General features: G+C 39.0%; 1 protein-coding gene across 3 annotated transcripts in view; it reads left to right on the top strand.

Moving 5' to 3' along the window:
• The window catches only part of PCCB (propionyl-CoA carboxylase subunit beta), a 95661-nt gene that overhangs the window by 28274 nt on the left and 49926 nt on the right, over positions 1 to 17461 (top strand). For all 3 annotated transcript variants that reach the window (XM_045503560.1, XM_045503562.1, XM_045503561.1), the window contains one exon: positions 5573 to 5683. In XM_045503560.1, coding sequence (XP_045359516.1) covers positions 5573 to 5683 — 111 coding nt within the window. The remainder of the gene's footprint in view (positions 1 to 5572; positions 5684 to 17461) is intronic.

The raw sequence follows: 17461 nt of genomic DNA, 5'->3' as shown, positions 1-17461 counted from the left end.
GGAATTACAATTACCACCTTAAATTTACAGCAATTTTGTTTGAATAATACTAGTTTAGCTTCAATAGTGTGTGAAAGTTCTGCTTTTATACATCTCTATTCCTTCTCCATGTTGTTACCATAAGTTATATTTTTATATGTTGTGTACCCAAACAGATTTATATTTGTTTTGTGCTTTTTAAATACCTTAGGAAGAAGGAAGATGTTACAAATCAAACCAAAGTACCAAAATAACACTGCCTTTTATGTTTACTTAGGAAATTACATTTACTAGTGTTTATTTTTTCTCATGATGTCAGGGTATTTACTGTGGTCCTTTCATTTCAGGCTGAAGGACCTGTAGCATTTCTTGTATGTCTACTGTAAACAACCTTCAGCTTTTGTCTGGAAATGTCTTAATTTTTCCTTTATTCTTAAAGGATAGTTTTGCTGGATATATTTGACAGTTTTCTTTTTCCTTTTGAGACTATAATATCCCACTGGACTCTATGATTTCTTTCTTTTTTTTTTTTAAGTTTATTTATTTTTGAGAGAGAGCGAGTGAGCACAAGTAGGGAAGGAGCAGAAGAGAGAGAGAAGGAGAGAGAGAATCCCAAGCAGGCTCTGCACTGTCAGCATAGAGCCCAATGCGGGGCTTGAACTCACGAACTGTGAGATCATGACCTGAGCCTAAATCAAAGTTGTATGCTTAGTGACTGAGCCACTGAGGCACCCCTGGACTCTATGATTTCTGGTGAGAAGTCAACTGTTAATTTTATTGAGGATTTCTTGTATGTGACAAGTTGCTTCCTCTAGTTGCCCTCAAATTCCTCTCCTTGTGTTTAGGTTTCAGCAGTTTGAATGTAATGTGAGTTTGGTGTGGATCTGAGTTCATCCTATCTGCATGGAAATTCAGAGATTTTTGGATGTGTATATTCACATCTTTCATCAAATCTGGGAAGTTTTCAGCCATTATTTCTTGAAATCTTTTGCTTCTTCCTCTGAGATAACTGTAATGTGTATGTTGGTACATGTCATGCATCCTTACAGATTACTTAGGCTGTTCATTATTCTTCATTGTTTGCCTAGCTGCTCCTTAGACTGAATAGTTTCAGTGTCTTCAAGTTCTCTGAATTTTTCTTTTGCTTGTTGAAGTCTGCTTTTGAACCCTTCTAGTAAGCTTTTAATTTCAGGTCTTGTCCTTTTCAGCTTCAGAATTACTGTTTGGTTTCTTTTTATTTCTGTCTCTTTACTGGCATACTCATTTTGTCATTGTTTTGCTGATTTCCCTTCCCCCACCCCCCATGATTTCCTTTAGTGCATTGACCATTTAAGACCATTGCTGTAACATCTTTGACAGTTCCAATGTTTAGCTTCCTCAGCAATGTTTTTTTTGTTTTGTTTTGTTTTTTCCTGTGAATGGCCCATAGTAGCCTGTTTATGTGTTTGGTAATTTCTTTGTTGAGTACTGGAAATTATGTGTATTTCTGGTAATGTTGGAAATCTAATTCACTCATTAGAGACTACAGAGTTTTGCTTCTTGGGGGCTGAATCTATCCATTTGTGACTTTCTGAGCTGTTTTTGCAAAATATGTTACATGTTTAGTGTGGTCACTGAAGATTCTGGCAGTCCGTCAGTGAGCTGACAAAGATTTCCTGAAAAGTCTGGCTCCCAGAAGAGAAACTGTCTCTTTATTTTTTTTTTTTTTTTTATTTTTTTTTTTTTTAAATTTTTTTTTTCAACGTTTATTTATTTTTGGGACAGAGAGAGACAAAGCATGAACGGGGGAGGGGCAGAGAGAGAGGGAGACACAGAATCGGAAACAGGCTCCAGGCTCTGAGCCATCAGCCCATAGCCTGACGCGGGGCTCGAACTCACGGACCGTGAGATCGTGACCTGGCTGAAGTCAGACGCTTAACCGACTGCGCCACCCAGGCGCCCCGAGAAACTGTCTCTTTAAATCCCATCTCAGCCAGAGAGCTACTTGAATCTGTCAGGGTTCAAACAGTTGCCAGCCTCTCTGTTGGTCCCATATTGATCAAAAACCATGATCAGTAATCAGTACACATAACTTTGAGTTTTGGAGGACAGGGTTCTTATTGCTTACTCTGACACCAGCTAGCTGCAGTAGGAACATAGGCTGCCAATCCCCTGGCAAGGGGTTGCAGGGATGGGGGAGGGATGGTTCCACTACACTCTAGGGTTCCAAAATAGTTGATTCAGACAGTTCCTGCTAGCTCAATAGTGGGTTAGAGGCATAGATTCTTAGAACTTCTTGTTCTAGCATCTTCTATGATGTCACTCCAGTTCTTCCATGTTACGCACATATTTTTAGTATACCTTTCTAATTCCTCTGACTTAAAAAAAACAAAACAAAACTATGTTGAGTTAATGGGTGTTTGCTCTAAGGGTTACAATATGTATCTTAATTGATCACAGTCTACTTCAAATGAAAACTGACTTAATTCTGGTAAAATCTAGGATCTTTGATCTGATATAGCTCCATTTTACCCCCCTTTATTTTCTTATTAACACTTTGCTGCTATGTTTATAAGTCATTTAAAATTATGGCTTTATATAATCTTTTAAAGTATCAAGACAGAACTATATTTATACAGTATTATATATTTAATCACATGATGTTACTTGCTTCTTGTGGATTTTAATTACCATCTGGTGTTATTTTCTTTTACCCTGAAGGACCTTGAGCTGTTTTGGGCAGTGGTAGCAGCCTGAGTTAAGAATGCTACTGCTCTTAGCTCAAGTTTAGCAGGTTTTTTTTTTACTTTAAATCAATAAACACTTCTCAAATTGTTAATATTTGGTTGGGTTCCTAAGCCTTCAAATGTTTGTTTTTGATAATTCTTACCAGTTTTATAGTTGTTGTTTTGGAGGAGAGTTTTCTAAACTATTCACTCTGCCATAGCTGGAAGTTCACCTGTGTACCTTGATATTTTTTGCATAGTATAGACAACTTTTTCAACTTTTTTTATTGTTGTAAAATACACTTGAAATTTACCAATTTAACCATTATTAAGTGTACATTCAGTGGTAGTAAATACATCCATAATGTTGTGCAACTATCACCAGTATTCATCTGGGTAACTCTTTTCATCTTGCAAAACTGGAACTCTAGGAGTGCCTGGCTGGCTCATTTGGAAGAACATGTGATTCTTGATCCTTGGGGTTGTGAGTTCGAGCCCCACATTGGGTACAGAGATTGCAAAAACAAACAAACAAAACCAAACTGGAACTCTATACCCTTTAAGCAGTTTCCCCTATTGTTCCCTCCCCCAGGTCCCTGGTAATCAGTCTTCCACTTTGTCAGTATGAGTTTGACTAAGTACCTTATATAAGTGAAATAATATTGTATTTATTTGTGTCTTTGTGAGTGGCTTATTTCATTTAGTATAATGTCCTCAATGTTTATCCATGTTGTAGCAATTTTTTTCTTTTTAAGGCTAAATAATACTCCGTTGTATGTACATATCACATTTTGTTTATTCATTCATCCATTGATGGGCAGTGGGTTGCTTCTGTGTTTCAGTTATTGTGAGTAATGCTGCTATGAATATAGGTGTACAAATATCTCTTTGAGGGGCGCCTGGGTGACTCAGTCAGTTAAGCATCTCTCTCTCTTCCGGTTACGATCTCCATGCTGGGTGTGGAGCTTGTTTGAGATTCTCTCTCTCCCTCTCCCTCTCCCTCTTGCTCTCCCCTGCTCATGCACATATCTCTCTCTCAAAATAAAATTTGCTTCTTACAGTGGTTCAAGTGGCAGAATAAATTCTAAAAACAAAACAAAACAAAAAAAACAACACAAATATGCCTTTGAGACCCTTGTTTCCATTCTTTTTGGTATATTGCTATAAGTGGAATTTCTGGATCACATGGTAATTTTTAAATTTTTGAGGAACCTCTGTGCTGTTTTCCACAGTGGCTGTACCATTTTACATTCCCACCAGCAGTTTGCAAAGGTTCCAATTTCTCCAAATCCTTGCCAACATTACTTGTTTTCTGTTTGATAGTAGCTATCCCAGTGTTTCTGTTGTGGTACCTACAACACAACCTTCTAAAAAAATTTTTCTTTTTAATGTTTATTTTTGAGAGAGTGCGTGTGAGTGAGTGGGTGGGGGAGGGGCAGAGAGAGGGAGAGACACAGAATCTGAAGCAGGCTCCAGGCTCCAAACTACAGCACAGAGCTCGATGCGGGGCTCGAACCCACGAACCATGAGATCATGACCTGAGCCAAAGTTGGACACTTAACTGCCTGAACCACCCAGGTGCCCCTGTGATACCTCATTCTAGTTATGATTTGTATTTCCCTAAGGATTAGGGATGTTGAGCTGGAATGACAGGGGCTTGCAGCAATGAGGTAGGGAGGTAGAACCACAATGGCCACCGTCCTTTCTAACTACATTTGTGTAATCAGAATCTCAGCAGTGGGCAATCCGTGATACTTGGAGGACAGAGTGCTTTTTGTCTACCTGAGCTCTTTTTGAAAGCTCTGTATAAGCTGCTCCAGGAATATGTTTACCGCTGCCAGCCTTGTGGCTAAGGGGGCAGAGGATGAGTAGCTGCTGTTGTGCTAAGAGCTAAAATTGACTGAAATTAACTTCAGTTTATTCCCCAAAGTTTCCTCTGGGAGTTGGAAGCCTTCTATAGACTCTAGAGTTTCAAAAAGTTTTTTCACATAGATTTTGTCAGTCCAGGTGTTGTCTAGGTGAAGACAGATTCCTGGTGCTTTCTGCTCTGCCATCTTCCCATAATCCTCTCTATTAGATGGCTTTTTGTGCTATTCTCAGCTATGTCCTATGATTTACAAAAATTGGGGTCAGAGCCTAGACATGGCTAAAAGTGGACATGCTTCTCTTATGCTGATGGAGCCGAGGGGAAGGAAAACAGTTGGGAGTTGGGCAAGGAGTCATTGGAGTATCATCTTGCTTGGGTCTTTCAGTCCCATTCCTTTCTTTCCCAGAGGTGGCCTGAGGCTTGGCCCTTTACATACCTTTTCCCCCATTGAAACTTTCTGGCTTCAGCTGCCTCCCTTTCCCCATATACCCTGTCTAGAGGTGGGCAGACATTGAAGACAGAGAGTAAAGTTGCACCTGCTTCTTAACCTTGCCTTGTAACTGCTGGGTACCCTTTGTGGTTGGTGTGAAGGGACTCCAACTAGAGGTCATGGCTCCAGGGTAAGTGTTGGCTCTGTACATCCTGCCTAAGGCTTTCGTTCATTTTTTCAGCCAGCTTTGTGAAGGTAGGGGTGCTGGGCTTGAGGTGTGTTTGGGGCTGGGGTGAAATTGATGGGAGTCACTCTGAGCTCATGTCCTGATGGAGCTTTTGGGAAACTACTGTCAGGGAGGGGAGAGAGGGTATTTGCCCCAGAAATTAATATGCCAATAATCTCACCTGTTATGTGGAGAAATTGCACATATATAATTCTGGAAGAAACTGTACTGATTAGGTCTCTTGCCTCCAGGATAGAATTTCTGTGACTAAAAGCCAAATGTAATTTTATTATTGCCTTTATTTTTCTGCAGTTAGTGCAATGAACACCTCTGTAACAAGATGCCTTGTCTTTCTCTTTTGGCAGAGGAACGTCATGGCATCTGGAGTCGTCCCTCAGATTTCTCTCATCATGGGCCCATGTGCTGGTGGGGCCGTGTATTCCCCAGCTCTAACAGACTTTACGTTCATGGTAAAGGTAAGAAGGAAGGGCCTGTTTCTCTTGCCCTTTGAGAGTTGTTCAGTAACTCACCTGCAGTAAAAAGAATCCCTGACCTAGATCTGGGTTATCTGCATTGTCATTGGCTTTCAGCATAGTAATGATAAGATGTTAGTGGAGAGAAGGTTTTGGCATGAAATCTGTAGCTTATGGGGCTTCTGTGGCAGAATGTGTTTGTGTACTTCATTGGTGGGTGATTTTACTTGTTGATTTGAAATGCAAATGATTTCCAAGGAATCAAAGGATCCTATCTGCCCAGACAGATGATTGTTTACTGAATCCTTTTAAGAAGTTTCTCACGGTAGGCTTTCCTGTAATCTATTGGGAAGTTGTTTCTTATGTCCTACCTTTATTTTTTCAGCTTTTTGCCATTTCATTACATATTGTTTATAATGGTAATGGTAAATCTGATTTCTAACTTCATTTTGAGAGGTGCATATCTTTAGTACATAATTTTTATGGAATGATATTTTTAATTTTATTTTACTTATTTTTTTGAAAAAATTATTTTATTTTCTTAAAATTACATCCAAATTAGTTAGCATATAGTGCAACAATGATTTCAGGAGTAGATTCCTTAATGCCCCTTACCCATTTAGCCCATCCCCCCTCCCACAACCCCTCCAGTAACCCTCTGTTTGTTCTCCATATTTATAAGTCTCTTCTGTTTTGTCCCCCTCCCTGTTTTTATATTACTTTTGTTTCCCTTCCATTATATTCATCTGTTTTGTCTCTTAAAGTCCTCATATGAGTAAAGTCATATGATATTTGTCTTTCTCTGATGGACTAATTTCGCTTAGCATAATGCCCTCGAGTTCCATCCACATAGTTGCAAATGGCAAGATTTCATTCTTTTTGATTGCCGGGTAATAATCCATTGTGTGTGTGTGTGTGTGTGTGTGTGTATGTATATATACATGTATATAAATATGTGGTGTGTGTGTGTGTATGTATGTATATATATATATACACACACACACATATATATATACACACACACGCACCACATCTTCTTTATCCATTCATCCATCAATGGACATCTGAGCTCTTTCCATGCTTTGGCTATTGTGGATACTGTTGCTATAAACATGGGGGTGCATGTGTCCCTTTGAAACAGCATACATGTATCCCTTGGGTAAATACCTAGCAGTGCAATTGCTGGGTTGTAGGGTAGTTCTATTTTTAGTTTTTTGAGGAACCTCCATAGTGTTTTCCAGAGTGGCTGCACTAGCTTGCATTCCTACCAACAATGCAAAAGAGATCATCTTTCTCCACATCCTCGCCAACAACTGTTGTTGCCTGAGTTGTTAATGTTAGCCATTATGTCAGGTGTGAGGTGGTATCCCATTGTGGTTTTGATTTGTATTTCCCTGATGATGAGTGATGTTGAGCATTTTTTCATGTGTCAGTTGGCCATCTGGATGTCTTCCTTGGAGAAGTGTCTATTCATGTCTTTTGCCCATTTCTTCACTGGATTATCTGTTTTTTGGGTGTTGAGTTTGATAAGTTCTTTATAGATTTTGGATAGTAACCCTTTATCTGATATGTCATTTGCAAATATCTTCTCCCATTCTGTCGATTACCTCTTAGTTTTGCTGGTTGTTTTCTTGGCTGTGCAGAAGCTTTTTATTTTGATGAGGTCCCAGTCATTCATTTTTGCTTTTGTTTCCCTTGCCTCCGGAGACGTGTTGAGTAAGAAGTTGCTGCGGCCAAGGTCAAAGAGGTTTTTGCCTGCTTTCTCCTCTAGGATTTTGATGGCTTCCTGTCTTACATTGAGGTCTTTCATCCATTTTGAGTTTAGTTTTGTGTATGGTGTAAGAAAGTGGTCCAGGTTCATTCTTCTGCATGTCGCTGTCCAGTTTTCCCAGCACCACTTGCTGAAGAGACTGTCTGTCTTTATTCCATTGGATATTCTTTCCTGCTTTGTCAAAGATTAGTTGGCCATATGTTTGTGTGTCCATTTCTGGGTTCTCCATTCTGTTCCATTGATCTGAGTGTCTGTTCTTGTGTCAGTACCATACTGTCTTGATAGTTACAGCTTTGTAGTATAGCTTGAAGTCCGGGATTGTGATGCCTCCTGCTTTGGTTTTCTTTTTCAAGATTGCTTTGGCTCTTCGGGGTCTTTTCTGGTTCCATACAAATTTTAGGAGTATTTGTTCTAGTTCTGTGCAGAATGCTGGTTTAATTTTGATAGGGATTGCATTGAATGTGTAGATTGCTTTGGGTAGTATCGACATTTTAACAATATTTATTCTTCCTATCCAGGAGCATGGAATATTTTTCCATTTTTTGGTGTCTTCTTCAATTTTTTCATAAGCTTCCTATAGTTTTCAGTGTGTAGATTTTTCACCTCTTTGGTTAGATTTATTCCTAGGTATTTTATGGGTTTTGGTGCAATTGTAAATGGGATTGATTCCTTGATTTCTCTTTCTGTTGTTTCATTGTTGGTGAATAGGAATGAAACTGATTTCTGTGCATTGATTTTATATCCTGCAACTTTGCTGAATTCATGAATCAGTTCTAGCAGTTGTTTGGTGGAATCTTTAGGGTTTTCCATATACAGTATTGTGTCAAATGGGAAGAGTGAAAGTTTGACCTCCTCCTGGCTGATTTGGATGCCTTTTATTTCTTTGTGTTGTCTGATTGCAGAGGCTAAGACTTCCAATACTATGTTGAATAAAGTGGCGAGAGTAGACATCCCTGTCTTTTTCCTGACTTTAGGGGGAAAGCTCTCAGTTTTTCCTCATTGAGGATGATTTAATGTTGGGTCGTTCATATATAGCTTTTATGATCTCGAGGTATGATCCTTCTATCCCTACTTTCTTGTGGGTTTTGATCAAGAAAGGATGCTGTATTTTGTCAAATGCTTTCTCTGCATCTATTGAGAGGGTCATATGGTTCTTGTCCTTTTTTAGTTGATGTGATGAATCATGTTAATTGTTTTGCAGATATTGAACCAGCCCTGCATCCCAGGTATAAATCCCACTTGGTCCTGGTGAATAATTTTTTTAATGTATTGTTGGAGCCATTTGGCTAATATTTTGTTGAGGATTTTTGCATCCATGTTCATCAGGGAAATTGGTCTATAGTTCTTTTTAGTGGGGTCTCTGTCTGGTTTTGGAATCAAGGTAATGCTGGCTTCATAGAAAGAATTTGGAAGTTTTCCTTCCATTTCTATTTTTTGGAACAACTTCAAAAGAATAGATGTTAACTCTTCCTTAAATGTTTCGTAGAATTCCACTGGAAAGCCATCGGGCCCTGGACTCTTGTTTTTTGGGAGATTTTTGATTTCTAATTCAATTTCCTTACTGGTTATGGGTCTGTTCAAGTTTTCTATTTCTTCCTGTTTCAGTTTTGGTAGTGTATATGTTTCTAGGAATTTGTCCATTTCTTCCAGATTGCCCATTTTATTGGCATATAGTTGCTCATAGTATTCACAATAGTATTGTTTGCATATCTGCTGTGTTGGTTGTGATCTCTCCTCTTTCACTCTTGATTTTATTTATTTGGGTCCTTTCCTTTTTCTTTTTGACCAAACTGGCTGGCTAGTGGTTTATCAAGATATTTCTAATTTTAAATCAGGCCTACTTGCATTTATACAAGAACTTGCATTATACTTGAACTTGATAACATTTTTAAAAAATTAGTTTTTCTTTATAAAATACATTTAACAGTAATGAGCAAATAAATTCCAAGACTGATTTGGAGTAGGATGGGGAGAAAAGCTAGTCTTCTAGTATGAGGAGAACAATGTAAATGAGGGAATGTAAATAAGGAACACTTTTTTTCTCAAGGGTAGTTTGGCAGTAGGAATTGACAAGTTTTGAAACTTTGATCCAGATATTCTGTTTTTCTTTTTTTTCAACGTTTATTTATTTTTGGGACAGAGAGAGACAGAGCATGAACGGGGGAGGGGCAGAGAGAGAGGGAGACACAGAGTCGGAAACAGGCTCCAGGCTCTGAGCCATCAGCCCAGAGCCTGACGCGGGGCTCGAACCCACAGACCACGAGATCGTGACCTGGCTGAAGTCGGACGCTTAACCGACTGCGCCACCCAGGCGCCCCTAGATATTCTGTTTTTCGTGATGGATTGAAAGCAATCTGTATGTTCAACAGAGGTGGTTTTTTTTTTTTTTTAATTTTTTTTTTCAATGTTTATTTATTTTTGGGACAGAGAGAGACAGAGCATGAACGGGGGAGGGGCAGAGAGAGAGGGAGACACAGAATCGGAAACAGGCTCCAGGCTCTGAGCTATCAGCCCAGAGCCCGACGCGGGGCTCGAACTGACGGACCGCGAGATCATGACCTGGCTGAAGTCGGACGCTTAACCGACTGCGCCACCCAGGCGCCCCAACAGAGGTGGTTTTAACAATGAAGATGACCACTTCTCTTCCTGAACAAAGCAGAATTCCCTATACTTTGCCCACTCAGTCAATATATACAATACCTATCTGAGCTAACCCAGCCTTCTTCTCCCTGCCAGGAACAGAGGTGTCAATTCTTTTGGCTAAGGACATTCTCTCCCGCTCTCCCTACATTCACGCACATTGTGTAATAAGACTCCTCACACTTTTTCAGTAGCCAGACTTCTGTTTGTTCTCTTTCATCTACTGTTTTCAGCCTCTCCCTTTGTACTGGATCCTCCCATCAGAACTAACCCATGTTCAGGTATTTCTTATCTCAAAAACTAACACAAAAGTCCTCCCCTAGTCTGTATCTCCCTGTGGCTATTGCCCTATTCCTATCTTCCCACTCTCCTTAACACATTCCAATTTGGCTCTGTCCCCTCACTCCAGTAAACCTGTTTTATTAAAGGTCATCAGTGATTTCTGTGTCACTGTAAGTGATCTTTAGCATGCATTTCCCTCCATGTGTTAGCAACATTCTTTCCCTTTGCTTCTACTCTGTTGTCTCTGGCCTCTCCTCTCCCTTCTCTGGCTGTCTTGGTGTCCCTTGTCATCTCATGCTATTCCATTCACTGTATATGCTGGGTTTCATTCTACATGGCTTTCTCCCTCTTTCTTTGTGGTTATTTTCCAGCTTTATTGAGAGATGATTAACATATAACATTGTGGGGCGCCTGGGTGGCGCAGTCGGTTAAGCGTCCGACTTCAGCCAGGTCACGATCTCTCAGTCCGGGAGTTCGAGCCCCGCGTCAGGCTCTGGGCTGATGGCTCAGAGCCTGGAGCCTGTTTCCGATTCTGTGTCTCCCTCTCTCTCTGCCCCTCCCCTGTTCATGCTCTGTCTCTCTCTGTCCCAAAAATAAATAAACGTTGAAAAAAAAAATTAAAAAAAAAAAAATAACATTGTATAAGTTTAAGGTGTATGATGTGTTGATTTGATAAACTTATATTTTGCAAAAATAATTACCATTGTAGTGTTATTTAGCTAACACCTCCATCACCTCAAATAATGACCATTTCTTTTCTATGGTGAGAACATTTAAGATCTACTCTCCTAGCAATGATCAAGTCTATAATACAGTATTAACAGTAAGAGTCACTCTGCGCGTATGTGACATCTCCAGAACGTACTCATCTTATAACTGCAAGTTTATACCTTTCACCAGCACCTCCCTCCCCATTCCCCCAGTCACCAGCTGCTGGTAACTACCATTCTACTCTGTTTCTAGGAATCCAGATTTTTTGCTTCTTTTTATTTTATTTATTTATTTATTTATTTTTCAACGTTTATTTATTTTTTTGGGGACAGAGAGAGAGCATGAACGGGGGAGGGGCAGAGAGAGAGGGAGACACAGAATCGGAAACAGGCTCCAGGCTCTGAGCCATCAGCCCAGAGCCGGAAGCGGGGCTCGAACTCACGGACCGCGAGATGGTGACCTGGCTGAAGTCGGACGCTTAACCGACTGCGCCACCCAGGCGCCCCTTTTTGCTTCTTTTTAAAGAATATTTGTTTGTTTATTTATTTATTTAGAGATAGGGCACTCAGGTGAGCGAGCAGGGGAGGGGCAGAGAGAGGAAAAAGAGAGAGATTCCCAAGCAGGCTCTTTGCTGTCAGTGCCGAGTCCAGTGTGGGATCTCACAAACCGTGAGATCATGACCTGAGCCAAAATCAAGAGTCAGACATTTAACCAACTGAGTCACCCAGGCACCCCTAGGAGTTCAGCTTTTTAGATTCCACACATAGGTGAGATCATACATTGTCTGTCTCTTTCTGGTTTTATTTCATTTAGCATATGCATTTATACATGGCTAATAATAAGCCATGAGTGAAATGCTCTCAAGGTCCATCCATGTCACAGATTGGCAGGATTTCCTTTTTTCTCATGGCTGAATAATGTGCGTTTCTTATTTTCTTCATTTATCTGTTTTTGGACACTTAGGTTGTTTCTGTATCTTAGCTATTGTAGTAATGCTACAGTGAACATTGGAGTGCAAATAATATCTCTTTGAGGTGCTTATTTCATTTCCTTTTTTAAAAAAATTTTAATTCCGGGTGTACCTGGGTGGGTCAGTTGGTTAAGCATCCAACTCTTGATTTCTGTTCAGCTCATTGTCTCATCATCGTGGGATTGAGTTCCATGTTGGGCTCTGCACTGGGTGTGGAGCCTGCTTGGGATTCTCCTACCCACCCCTTCCCCCCACCCCATGACCCTACCCATGCACACATGCTCTCTCTCTCAAAATAATAAAATAAAATTTTAATTCCATTGTAGTCAACATACAGTGTTATCTTAGTTTCGAGTATACAATACAGTGATTCAGTAATTCCTTATATTACTCATTGTTCATCATGATGAGTGTACTATTAATTCCCTTCACCTATTTCACCTATCCCCCCACCCACCTTCCTCTGGTAACCATCTGTTCTTTATAGTTAAGAGTCTGTGTTTTGGTTTGTCTTTTTTTTTTCTTTGTTCGTTTTGTTTCTTAAATTCCACCTGTGAGTAAAATCATATGGTGTTTGTCTTTCTCTGATTGATTGATTTATTTCTCTTAACATTGTACTCTCTAGCTCTTGCAAATAGTAAGATTTCATTCTTTTTGATGGCTGAATAATATTTCATAGTATATATATATACATATACACATACACATACATATATATACACACACATACACACACATGAACACACGCATGCACACACACACACTGCATCTTCTTTATCCATTCATCGATCAGTGGACATTTGGGTTGCTTCAACAATTTGGCTATTGTAAATTATACTGCAATAAACACAGGGGTTATGTATCCCTTTGAATTAGTGTTTTCATGTTCTTTGGTAGTATGATTACTGGATCATGGGGTAGTTTTTTGAAAAAATTTTTGAGGAACCTCTATACTGTTTTCCACAGTGGCTGCACCAGTTTGCATTCCCACCAACAATGCACGAGGGTTTCTTTTTCTCTACATCCTTTAATGTAAGGTCTCATTGTAGTAATTTTGATTTGCATTCCCCTGATGATGAGTGATGTTGAGCATCTTTTCATGTGTCTGTTGGTCCTCTGGATGTAGTCTTTGGAGAACTATCTGTTCATGTCTCCTGCCCATCTTTTGATTGTATTGTTCTTAGGGTGTTCAGTTGTATTAGTTCTTTAGTAACCCTTTATCAGATATGTTGTTTGCAAATATCTTTTTCCATTTAGTAGGTTGTCTTGTAGTTTTGCTGATGGTTTCCTTTGGATATATACCCAAAAGTGGAAATGTTGGATCATATAATAATTGTATTTTTAATTTTTTGACGGACCTCCCTGCTGTTTTTCCATAGTGGCTGTATCCATTTACATTCCCGCCAGCAGTGCACAAGTGTTCCCTATTCTCTACATTTTTGCCAACAGTTATTTCTTGTCTTTTCCATAATAGCCATTTTAACAGGTTGAGGCAGTACCTCTTTTTGGTTTTGATTTACATTTCCCTGATGATTAGTGATGTTGGGTATCTTTTCATATGCTTGTTGACCTTTTGTATGTCTTCTTTGGAAAAATGTTGAGATCTTCTGTTCATTAAATTTTTTTTTCTAGCTTTATTGATACAGTTGTCATATAACACTGTAAGTTTAAAGTGTACAATGTGATAGCTTGATACATGCATATATTGTGAAGTGTTTGTCACGATAAGGTTAGTTAACACATTCTTCACCTCACATAGTTTTCATTTTTGATTTTTGTTGTTTTTATTGAGTTATAGGTATTCTTTAACTGTTTTTGATATTAACCCCTTTTCACATACATGGTTTGCAAATATTTTCTCCCATTCAGTAGGTGGCCTTTTCATTTTGTTGATTTTCTTTTGCTGTGCAGAAACTTTTTAGTTTGATGTTCTGCTTGTTAATTTTTGCTTTTGTTGTTTCTGCTTTTGGTGTACTATCCATAAAATTGTTGCCAAGATCAGTATCCAGGAGCATTTTCCCTATGTTTTCTTCTAAGAGTTTTATGGTTTCAGGTCTTTAAGTCTTTAATCCATTTTGAGTTATTTTTTGTGAGCAGTCAAATATATGGGTCTGATTGCATTCTTCTGCCTGTACTTACCCAGTATTCCCAAAATCATTACTGAAGAAATGTCTTTTCCTCATTGAGTATTCTTGGCTCCCTTGTCAATATTAGTTGGCACTATATATGAGGATTTACTTCTGGGCTCTTGATTCTGTTCTGTTAGTCTGTATGTCTGTTTTTATGCTAGTACCATACTGTTTTTATTATTGTAACTTTGCATTATAGTTTGGAATCAGAAAGTATGGTGCCTCCAGGGGCGTCTGGGTGGCTTAGTCAGTTAAGTGTCCAACTTCAGCTCAAGTCATGATCTTGTGGTTTGTGGGTTCCAGCCCCACGTCGGGCTCTGTGCTCACAGCTCAGAGCCTAGAGCCTGCTTCAGATTCTGTGTCTCCCTCTCTGTCCCTCCCCTACTTGCATCTGTCTCTCTCTCTCTCTCTCTCTCAAAAATAAAGATTAAAAAAAAAAAGTGTGGTGTCTCCAGCTTTATTCTTCTTTGTCAGGATTGCTTTGGCTGTTCTGGGTCTTTGGTTCCATGCAAACTTTAGATGTTTTTTTTCTATTTGTCAAAAATGTCCCTGGAATTTTCAAAGGAATTGCATTGAATCTATAGAGGGCTTTGGGTAGAATGGACATTTTAACAGTATTCTTATCCATGAACCTGAGATCTCTTCCATTTATTTGTGTTCTCTTCTGTGTCTTTCACCAAAGTCTTAGAGTTTTCAGTGTTTAGATCTTTCACTTCTGTGGTTAAATTTTCTTTCTTTCTTTTTTTTTAAAACATTTATTCATTTTTTGAGAGAGAGAGAGATGGAGTGTGAGTGGGAGAGGGGCAGAGGGAGACACATAACCTGAAGCAGGCTCCAGGCTCTGAGCTGTAAGACAGAGTCCAACGACAGGCTTGAACCCATGAACTGCGAGATCATGACCTGAGCCGAAGTTGGATGCTTAACCAGCTGAGCCACCCAAGCATCCTGGTTAAATTTATTTCCAATATTTTTTTATGTTTGATGCTATTGTGGATGTGCTAGCTTTCTTTTTCAGATATTTTATTAGTGTATAGAAATGATACTGATTTCTGGATTTTTTTTGTATGCTTTCTCAGTTATGTGTTGTTATCATAAGCACTCCCATCCTCTACTTGCAGAACTTTCTTTAATGTCTGCATATTGGTGCCATCAGCCTTCTTTTGTCCTCGATAACTGATCATCTGGTCTTAACTATTCTATATGTTAAGTATGTCATGTATTTAATGCGACTACAGTAAAAATGCTAACAGATTGGTTTTTTTTTTTTGTTTTTTCTTAAAGGACTAGACAGTCCATGAAAGAAGTGTAATGAAAGGCTAGCCCTGCCAGGTAATAAAATATAGAGTGAAAATAACTGTTTAATCAACTTGTAAGTAAGTAGACCAGAGGAACAGATTTGAGAAATAGATCTGAGTATACTTGGATAGCTAGTTTATGATGAAATGGATATTACTCTATTCAGGGTCACCCATGATGTCAATTTTTTGTATCAGAGACCCCAGAGATTCCTGCATTACTAAATCCATTTGACATTTCTCAGTCATCATCTTACTTGACTTTTTAGCGTTTGACCTAGCTAATCACTCCTTCCTCTGAAACATCAAAGTCCCATGGTCTTTTGGTTTTCTTCCTCTGTCTCTTCTCTCATTCTCTTGCTGATCTTATCCCATCTTAAGACTTTAAATATCCATCTCTATGCTGACAACTCTCCTATCTGTGTCTTCAGGAATGAAACACTCCTGAACTCTAGAATTACATACTCAGTTGCTTACCAGTGTTTCCATTTGGACGTTAATGGTGTCTCAAACTTGATGGGTTTTGGTCTCTAACAAGCCTCCTCCAAAGTGTTCTCTGACAGCCTTCCTCATCTCAGTAAATGGCCTTCCACTGGCTCAGGTAAAAAAAAAAAAACAAAAAAAAACAAAAAAAAAAACATTGCAGTATTTTAACTCCGCCTTTTCTGTCACAAGCTAAGTTCAGTTCGAAATCATAGTCTCTCTACTTTAGGATGTAATTTAAAATCAGATTGTTGTGTACTTCTTACTATTTACACTGCTGCTGTTTAGATTCAAGCATCCCATCTGGATTATTGCAGAATCCTTCTAACTGGTCTCCCTGATTCTTCTTTGCCTCCTCACCTGTTTAATTTAAAAAATTTTGAGCATTGTTAATTGTCTCATACTTAGTGAGGTACGTGAAATATGTACAGTTCAGCAATTTCAAAGTACAAATCCACATAAATAACACTGAGATCAAGAAATGGTCGCCAGAGTCCTGCTCCCATTACCTTTACTAATCATTATTGCCTCCATTCATCCTGTCCAGAGTTATTACCTCAACTTTTATGGTAATTTTTTTATTTGCTTTGATTTACAGTTAAAAATCATGGTTTAGTGTTGCTTATTTTGACCTTCATGTAAGGTGAAAGGATATTCATTCTTTCGTTCATTCTTTTGTATATGGCTGTGACTCGTTGGCTTTAAGATTTATCCATATTCTTCGTAAATGTAGTTCATACATTTTAATAGCTCCGTAGTATATTAACTTATTCATTCTACTACCATTTGTGTTTAAAGACTTCTGCCGTTGCCATTGATGCTGATATAAGCATTCTTATAGTTGTATCTCGATTTTAGGTTCTCAAGGGCACAGTTATGTCATAGGATGTACATACCTTCAGCTTTTTTAGGTAATGCCTGACTCTTCTGTAAAGAGGTTGCAACAGTTTACACTTCTGTTTGTAATGTTTGAGAATTTCACTTGTTCCACATCCTTGCCAGCACCTTTATTAATATAATTATGCCAGTTTGCATGTGGTGTGATTTCTCATTGCATTTCCATGACTAATGAGGTTTAGCACCTTCTCATGTTTCTTCTTTTGTGGCATGCCTGTTCATCTATTTTGCCCATTTAAATTTTTTTAATGTTTATTTTTGAGAGAGAACGAGGGAACACACAAGCAGGTAAGGGGCAGAGAGAGAGGGAGACAAGAATCTGAAGCAGGCTTCAGGCTCTGAGCCGCCAGTGGAGAGTCTGATGCGGGTCTCGAACTCACGAACTGTGAGATCATGACCTGAGCCGAAGTTGGATGCTTAACTGACTGAGCCCCCCAGGCACCCCTATCTTGCCCATTTTAAAAATTGTGGGTTTTTTTTTCTTATTTTTAGGAGTACTTTGTATGTTCTGGATATAAGTTCTTTATCAGTTGTGTTGTACCTGTCTTCTCCCATGCTGTGATTTTGCAATTTTCCTCCTCTTAATGCTAGCTTTCGAACAGA

Source organism: Leopardus geoffroyi, chromosome C2 (genome assembly GCF_018350155.1).
Source record: "Leopardus geoffroyi isolate Oge1 chromosome C2, O.geoffroyi_Oge1_pat1.0, whole genome shotgun sequence".
In the NCBI taxonomy this organism is placed as follows: Eukaryota; Metazoa; Chordata; class Mammalia; order Carnivora; family Felidae; genus Leopardus; species Leopardus geoffroyi.
Note: the sequence above shows the minus strand (reverse complement) of the source record. Positions and strands in the feature narration are given on the sequence as shown.